At 49.6% G+C, this 9,592-nt stretch overlaps 1 protein-coding gene across 1 annotated transcript in view; it reads left to right on the top strand.

Moving 5' to 3' along the window:
- Window positions 1–883: 883 nt before the first annotated feature.
- LURAP1L (leucine rich adaptor protein 1 like) overlaps window positions 884–9,592 on the top strand; it is a 49,262-nt gene continuing 40,553 nt past the window's right edge. Inside the window, exon 1 of the mRNA XM_075339593.1 lies at window positions 884–1,333. Coding sequence (XP_075195708.1) covers window positions 1,136–1,333 — 198 coding nt within the window. The 5' untranslated portion in view covers window positions 884–1,135. The remainder of the gene's footprint in view (window positions 1,334–9,592) is intronic.

Below are 9,592 nucleotides of genomic sequence, written 5' to 3'. Positions count from 1 at the left end.
GCACTCTGCCCTGTCCCCCATTGGAGGCACTCTGCCCTGTCCCCATTGGAGGCACTGTGCCCTGTCCCCATTGGAGGCACTCTGCCCTGTCCCCATTGGAGGCACTCTGCCCTGTCCCCATTGGAGGCACTCTGCCCTGTCCCCATTGGAGACACTCTGCCCTGTCCCTATTGGAGGCACTCTGCCCTGTCCCCATTGGAGGCACTCTGCCCTGTCCCCATTGGAGACACTCTGCCCTGTCCCTATTGGAGGCACTCTGCCCTGTCCCTATTAGAGGCACTCTGCCCTGTCCCCATTGGAGGCACTCTGCCCTGTCCCCCATTGGAGGCACTCTGCCCTGTCCCCATTGGAGACACTCTGCCCTGTCCCTATTGGAGGCACTCTGCCCTGTCCCTATTAGAGGCACTCTGCCCTGTCCCCTATTGGAGGCACTCTGCCCTGTCCCCATTGGAGGCACTCTGCCCTGTCCCCATTGGAGGCACTCTGCCCTGTCCCCCATTGGAGGCACTCTGCCCTGTCCCCCATTGGAGGCACTCTGCCCTGTCCCCATTGGAGGCACTCTGCCCTGTCCCCATTGGAGACACTCTGCCCTGTCCCTATTGGAGGCACTCTGCCCTGTCCCTATTAGAGGCACTCTGCCCTGTCCCCATTGGAGGCACTCTGCCCTGTCTGTGTGACAGCATTACCTCAGCAGGCAGATACTGTGCAGGGCTATACGACACTCCCGGCTTTGCACTGCGCTATTGTCTGGGAGATCGCCTGCAGCTCAGTGTAACCTAAAGAGAGCGCAGCCAGGAGCCTGATAACACCGAGGAGCCGCCAGGATTCCCTCCTATCAGGAGATGTACGGTACTGGGGCTGGGTCACATCTGCGCCTCTTGGCACCGAGGTTTAAAGTTTCAGAGCTCTGGAAAGTGAATGATAGAGGCGGCAGCGCAGTGTCCGCACCGTCCGCCGGTGACAGCGCCTGTACCGGGGCAGCGCACACGGCGGGAGGATGCGCTGCTCCATGACATAGGCAGTGCACACCCTAATGAAGGCGCTGTGACTTGTCACCCAGGAAGCGATGACTTGTTCCTCTGCCCTGCTGTAGTCACCTGGGCACCTGGCTCCGTGCTCTGCTCCCTCCACAGCCATGGCCGATTCCTCCACCCCGGACCTCCGAGATATAGAGATCAAACTGGGGCGCAAAGTGCCCGAGAGCCTGGCCCAGTCCCTGCGGGAGGAGGACTGGAAGAAGGATGCCACCGACCCGCCGTGCCCGCTCAGCCCTGCCCAGCCCAGCGCCCTGGAGAGACTGGAGAGCAAGCTCCAGCTGCTGAGGCAGGACATGGTGAGTAGCAGCAGTGCCCGAGCATGGCAGTGCCCAGGAAGGCTCCTACTGCGGGCTCTGTGCAACAGCTGCCAGGCAGCAACAGGTGGACCATGCCAGGCTGCTGTACAGCACTACACAATAGGATGCCAGTGCCCTCACACAGGGCCACACACATTATGTATACATACACCATTCTCGGGTGGGCACTAGAATGCCAGTGTACCCTCACACAGGGCCACACACATTATGTGTACATACACCATTCTCGGGTGGGCACTAGAATGCCAGTGTACCCTCACACAGGGCCACACACATTATGTGTACATACACCATTCTCGGGTGGGCACTAGAATGCCAGTGTACCCTCACACAGGGCCACACACATTATGTATACATACACCATTCTCGGGTGGGCACTAGAATGCCAGTGTACCCTCACACAGGGCCACACACATTATGTGTACATACACCATTCTCGGGTGGGCACTAGAATGCCAGTGTACCCTCACACAGGGCCACACACATTATGTGTACATACACCATTCTCGGGTGGGCACTAGAATGCCAGTGTACCCTCACACAGGGCCACACACATGTGTACATACACCATTCTCGGGTGGGCACTAGAATGCCAGTGTACCCTCACACAGGACCACACACATGTGTACATACACCATTCTCGGGTGGGCACTAGAATGCCAGTGTACCCTCACACAGGGCCACACACATTATGTATACATACACCGTTCTTGGGTGGGCACAGTGTGGGCAATAGAATGCCAGTGTACCCTCACACAGGGCCACACACATTATGTATACATACACCATTCTCGGGTGGGCACTAGAATGCCAGTGTACCCTCACACAGGGCCGCACACATTATGTATACATACACCATTCTCGGGTGGGCACTAGAATGCCAGTGTACCCTCACACAGGGCCACACACATTATGTATACATACACCATTCTTGGGTGGGCACTAGAATGCCAGTGTACCCTCACACAGGGCCACACACATTATGTATACATACACCATTCTCGGGTGGGCACTAGAATGCCAGTGTACCCTCACACAGGGCCACACACATGTGTACATACACCATTCTCGGGTGGGCACTAGAATGCCAGTGTACCCTCACACAGGACCACACACATGTGTACATACACCATTCTCGGGTGGGCACTAGAATGCCAGTGTACCCTCACACAGGGCCACACACATTATGTATACATACACCGTTCTTGGGTGGGCACAGTGTGGGCAATAGAATGCCAGTGTACCCTCACACAGGGCCACACACATTATGTATACATACACCATTCTCGGGTGGGCACTAGAATGCCAGTGTACCCTCACACAGGGCCGCACACATTATGTATACATACACCATTCTCGGGTGGGCACTAGAATGCCAGTGTACCCTCACACAGGGCCACACACATTATGTATACATACACCATTCTTGGGTGGGCACTAGAATGCCAGTGTACCCTCACACAGGGCCACACACATTATGTATACATACACCATTCTCGGGTGGGCACTAGAATGCCAGTGTACCCTCACACAGGGCTGCACACATTATGTATCCATACACCGTTCTTGGGTGGGCATAGTGTGGGCACTAGAATGCCAGTGTACCCTCACACAGGGCCACACACATTATGTATACATACATCATTCTCGGGTGGGCAATAGAATGCCAGTGTATTCTCACACAGGGCCACACACATTATGTATACATACACCGTTCTTGGGTGGGCACAGTGTGGGCTCTAGAATGCCAGTGTATTCTCACACAGGGCCACACACATTATGTATACATACACCGTTCTTGGGTGGGCACAGTGTGGGCTCTAGAATGCCAGTGTATTCTCACACAGGGCCACACACATTATGTATACATACACCGTTCTTGGGTGGGCACAGTGTGGGCACTAGAATGCCAGTGTACCCTCACACAATTGAATCATGCACATCAGTTATGCAAACATACACCAATCTTGTGTAGGCACTAAAATCACATCTTGCCCTCGCTCACACTGTTGTATGTAGTTCATACAGATGGGGGCAATGTTATATATAACACCTACAGATGGGGGCAATGTTCTATGTAGCACCTACAGATGGCTTATCATGATATGTAGCTCCAACAGATGGGGGCACCATTGTATGTAGCACCTACACATGGGGCCACTGTTATATGTATCACCTACAGATGGGGGCATCATTGTATGTAGTTTCTACAGATGGGGGCACCGTTATATGTAGTTTCTACAGATGAGGACACCATTTTATGTAGTTTCTACAGTTGGGGGCACTGTTGTATGTAGCACTTCCAGATGGGGCACCGTTGTATGTAGTTTATGGGGGCACCATTGTATGTAGTGTCTACAGATGGGGGCACCGTTTTATGTAGCTCCTACAGATGGGGGCACTGTTGTAAGTAGTTTCTACAGATGGGGCACCATTGTATGTAGTTTCTACAGATGGGGGCACCGTTGTATGTAGCTCCAACAGATGGGGCACTGTTGTATGTAGCACCTACAGATGGGGGTACTGTTGTATGTAGCTCCAACAGATGGGGGCACCGTTGTATGTAGCACCTACAGATGGGGGCACCGTTGTATGTAGCACCTACAGATGAGGGCACCGTTGTATGTAGCACCTACAGATTGGGGCACCGTTGTATGTAGCACCTACAGATGAGGGCACTGTTGTATGTAGCACCTACAGATGAGGGCACTGTTGTATGTAGCACCTACAGATGAGGGCACTGTTGTATGTAGCACCTACAGATGGGGGCACCGTTGTATGTAGCACCTACAGATGAGGGCACTGTTGTATGTAGCACCTACAGATGAGGGCACTGTTGTATGTAGCACCTACAGATGAGGGCACTGTTGTATGTAGCACCTACAGATGGGGGCACCGTTGTATGTAGCTCCAACAGATGGGGCACCGTTGTATATAGCACCTACAGATGGGGGTACTGTTGCATGTAGCACCTACAGATGAGGCACCGATGTATGTAGCACCTACAGATGGTGGTACTGTTGTATGTAGCACCTACAGATGGGGGCACCGTTGTATGTAGCACCTACAGATGGGGGTACTGTTGTATGTAGCACCTACAGATGGGGGCACCATTGTATGTAGCACCTACAGATGGGGGCACCGTTGTATGTAGCACCTAAAGATGGGGGTACTGTTGTATGTAGCACCTACACATGGGGGCACCATTGTATGTAGCACCTACAGATGGGGGTACTGTTGTATGTAGCACCTACAGATGGGGGCACCATTGTATGTAGCACCTACAGATGGGGGCACCGTTGTATGTAGCACCTACAGATGGGGGTACTGTTGTATGTAGCACCTACAGATGGGGGCACCGTTGTATGTAGCACCTACAGATGGGGGCACCGTTGTATGTAGCAGCTACAGATGGGGGTACTGTTGTATGTAGCACCTACAGATGGGGGCACCATTGTATGTAGCACCTACAGATGGGGGTACTGTTGTATGTAGCACCTACAGATGGGGGCACCATTGTATGTAGCACCTACAGATGGGGGTACTGTTGTATGTAGCACCTACAGATGGGGGTACTGTTGTATGTAGCACCTACAGATGGGGGCACCGTTGTATGAAGCACCTACAGATGGGGGTACTGTTGTATGTAGCACCTACAGATGGGGGTACTGTTGTATGTAGCACCTACAGATGGGGGCACCGTTGTATGAAGCACCTACAGATGGGGGCACCGTTGTATGTAGCACCTACAGATGGGGGCACTGTTGTATGTAGCACCTACAGATGGGGGCACCGTTGTATGTAGCACCTACAGATGGGGGTACTGTTGTATGTAGCACCTACAGATGGGGGCACCGTTGTATGAAGCACCTACAGATGGGGGCACCATTGTATGTAGCACCTACAGATGGGGGCACCATTGTATGTAGCACCTACAGATTGGGGCACCGTTGTATGTAGCACCTACAGATGGGGGCACCGTTGTATGTAGCACCTACAGATGGGGGCACCGTTGTATGAAGCACCTACAGATGGGGGTACTGTTGTATGTAGCACCTACAGATGGGGGCACCGTTGTATGTAGCACCTACAGATGGGGGTACTGTTGTATGTAGCACCTACAGATGGGGGCACCGTTGTATGAAGCACCTACAGATGGGGGTACTGTTGTATGTAGCACCTACAGATGGGGGCACCATTGTATGTAGCACCTACAGATGGGGGCACCGTTGTATGTAGCACCTACAGATGGGGTACTGTTGTATGTAGCACCTACAGATGGGGGCACCGTTGTATGTAGCAGCTACAGATGGGGGCACCGTTGTATGTAGCACCTACAGATGGGGGTACTGTTGTATGTAGCACCTACAGATGGGGGCACCGTTGTATGTAGCACCTACAGATGGGGGCACCGTTGTATGTAGCACCTACAGATGGGGGTACTGTTGTATGTAGCACCTACAGATGGGGGCACCATTGTATGTAGCACCTACAGATGGGGGCACCGTTGTATGTAGCACCTACAGATGGGGGTACTGTTGTATGTAGCACCTACAGATGGGGGCACCGTTGTATGTAGCACCTACAGATGGGGGCACCGTTGTATGTAGCAGCTACAGATGGGGGTACTGTTGTATGTAGCACCTACAGATGGGGGCACCATTGTATGTAGCACCTACAGATGGGGGTACTGTTGTATGTAGCACCTACAGATGGGGGCACCATTGTATGTAGCACCTACAGATGGGGGCACCGTTGTATGTAGCACCTACAGATGGAGGTACTGTTGTATGTAGCACCTACAGATGGGGGCACCGTTGTATGAAGCACCTACAGATGGGGGCACCGTTGTATGAAGCACCTACAGATGGGGGCACTGTTGTATGTAGCACCTACAGATGGGGGCACCGTTGTATGTAGCACCTACAGATGGGGGTACTGTTGTATGTAGCACCTACAGATGGGGGCACCGTTGTATGAAGCACCTACAGATGGGGGTACTGTTGTATGTAGCACCTACAGATGGGGGCACCATTGTATGTAGCACCTACAGATGGGGGCACCGTTGTATGTAGCACCTACAGATGGGGTACTGTTGTATGTAGCACCTACAGATGGGGGCACCGTTGTATGTAGCACCTACAGATGGGGGTACTGTTGTATGTAGCACCTACAGATGGGGGCACCGTTGTATGTAGCACCTACAGATGGGGGTACTGTTGTATGTAGCACCTACAGATGGGGGCACCATTGTATGTAGCACCTACAGATGGGGGCACCGATGTATGTAGCACCTACAGATGGGGTACTGTTGTATGTAGCACCTACAGATGGGGGCACCGTTGTATGTAGCACCTACAGATGGGGGTACTGTTGTATGTAGCACCTACAGATGGGGGCACCGTTGTATGTAGCACCTACAGATGGGGGTACTGTTGTATGTAGCACCTACAGATGGGGGCACCATTGTATGTAGCACCTACAGATGGGGGCACCGTTGTATGTAGCACCTACAGATGGGGTACTGTTGTATGTAGCACCTACAGATGGGGTACTGTTGTATGTAGCACCTACAGATGGGGGCACCGTTGTATGTAGCACCTACAGATGGGGGTACTGTTGTATGTAGCACCTACAGATGGGGGCACCATTGTATGTAGCACCTACAGATGGGGGCACCGTTGTATGTAGCACCTACAGATGGGGGTACTGTTGTATGTAGCACCTACAGATGGGGGCACCGTTGTATGTAGCACCTACAGATGGGGGTACTGTTGTATGTAGCACCTACAGATGGGGGCACCATTGTATGTAGCACCTACAGATGGGGGCACCGTTGTATGTAGCACCTACAGATGGGGTACTGTTGTATGTAGCACCTACAGATGGGGGCACCGTTGTATGTAGCACCTACAGATGGGGGTACTGTTGTATGTAGCACCTACAGATGGGGGCACCGTTGTATGTAGCACCTACAGATGGGGGTACTGTTGTATGTAGCACCTACAGATGGGGGTACTGTTGTTCTTGTTATATATGTGTGTATGTATGTATATATATATATATATAGACTGTACGGACAGTGTGTAATGTGGACAATCGTCTGTGAGCTAAATGCAGCAGCACAACAACCTGATTCCTGTTCCTGTAGGATGTCACAATGTGTCAGTGTAGGTATGGTACAGAGCATGGAGTAACGTGAAGCTCACAGGCCCCAATGCAAAGCCTCAGGGCCCGAACTCTCACGGATTGTTAACCCCTTCACCCCCCAGCCTGTTTCCACCTTCCAGTGTCACTTTATGATGTAATAACTCTGGAACGCATCGATGGAGTCCAGTGATACTGAGTGTTTTTTCATGACATATTACATGTACTTCATGTCATTGGTAACTTTTGGTCAATATCATTTGCGTTTATTTATAAAATATCTAAAATTAGACCAAAAAAATGAAAATTCCACACTTTTCGAACCAGATAAAGGAAGGGAAAAAAATGTTGTTTTTTTGCGGTGCTCTGTTTAAGACTTCAGGATGGAAGAGTTGAGCAAACATCAATAGAGGAAACGTGGTTTATTCTACGTCTCTCGAAGCTATCCCGCTTCTGCATTTGTAGGAGGAAGAGACTGGATAGCTGTGAAACGCGTAGAATAAACTGCATTTGACCTATTGATGTTTTCCCATCCTGAAGACTTTAACAGCAGCGCAGAAGGGACCAAAAAATGTGTTGTGCAATTTCTCCTCAGTATGCCGATACCCCATATATGGTGGAAAACTACTGTTTGGGTGCATGGCAGGGTTTGTAAGGAAATGAGCGCTTTTTGAATTTTGCAATGCAAAATTGGCTGGAATAGATAGCACACGCCATGTTGCGTCTGTGTAGACCCCGATATGCCTACACAGTAGAAACCCCCACAAGTTACGCCATTTTAGAAAGTACACCCCTTAAGGAATTTATCTAGATGTATAGTGAGCACCTTGAACCCACAGGTGCTTTACAGAATTTTAAAATATGGAGTCCTGGAAATAAAAAAAAAAAAACATTTTTACTACAAAAATGTTACAATAACCCCAAAGTTTTAATTTTCACAAGGGTAAAAAGAGAGAGTGGACCACAACATTTGTTGTGCAATTTCTCATGAGTAGAGGGATAACCTATATGTAGTGAAAAACTAATGTTTGGGAGCATGGAAGGGCTCGGAAGGGAAGGAGCGCTAGTTCAATTTTAAAGTGTCATTTTGGCTGGAATAGATTGCAGATGTCATGTCACATTTAAAGAACCCTTGATATGCCAAAACAGCAGAAACCCCCACAAGTGAACTAATTCTGGAAACTACGCTTTCAAGGAATTCATCTAGGGTTTTAACGAGTCATGTTAACCCTCAGGTGTTTCACAAACTTGTATAACACTGAGCTTTGAAAATAAAAAATTACAATTTTTTTTTTCCACTAAAATGTTGCTTTGGTCCCAAAGTTTTAATTTTCAGAAAGGGTAATAGGAAAAAATGGACAATATAATTTGTTACACAATTTATCCTGAGTTCTCCAATACTGCATATGTGGTCAAAATTTAGGCACAGTGCAAAGCTGAGAAGAGAAGGAGTAGCATATTGGACTTCAGAATTTGCTGAAATGGTTCAGGGGTGCCATGTGACATTGGCAAATCCCTTGAGGTGCCGGGGCAGCAGAAACCCCCACAAGTGACCCCATTTTGAAAACTGCGCCCCTCAGTAAATTCACCAGGGGCATAGTAAGCAAATTCGCACACCAGAGGTGTACTACAAAATAATATGCTGTTGGGCGGTGAAGAAAAATTAATTAAATTTTTAACACTAAATGGTTTTTTAGCTGCAGATTTCCAATTTTCACAAGGGGAATAGGTAAAAAAAGGCCCAAAATGTGTTACACAGTTTCACTTGAACGTGGCAATACCCCATATGTGACTGTAAAGTATAGTTTGGCCACTCGGCAGGGCTCTTTGAATTTGAGCACAGATTTTCTATATTTACTATAGTTTGTGGACTCCATTTGCAGAGCCCATAAGTGCCAGAACAGCAGAAACCCCATTAAATGAACACATTTTGGAAATTACACCCCTCTGGGAATTCATCTACAAGTGTAGTGATGATTTTGTCACTATAAAACATCTATGGAGTTAAATGCAGTGAATGTTGCAGTATTAAAAATTGCAAATATGTTCCTTTAATGCCCAGTACATTGTAGTGCCCTTACATTGTGCCCA

Source organism: Anomaloglossus baeobatrachus, chromosome 1 (genome assembly GCF_048569485.1).
Source record: "Anomaloglossus baeobatrachus isolate aAnoBae1 chromosome 1, aAnoBae1.hap1, whole genome shotgun sequence".
In the NCBI taxonomy this organism is placed as follows: Eukaryota; Metazoa; Chordata; class Amphibia; order Anura; family Aromobatidae; genus Anomaloglossus; species Anomaloglossus baeobatrachus.
This window is presented reverse-complemented; position numbering and strand designations above follow the sequence as displayed.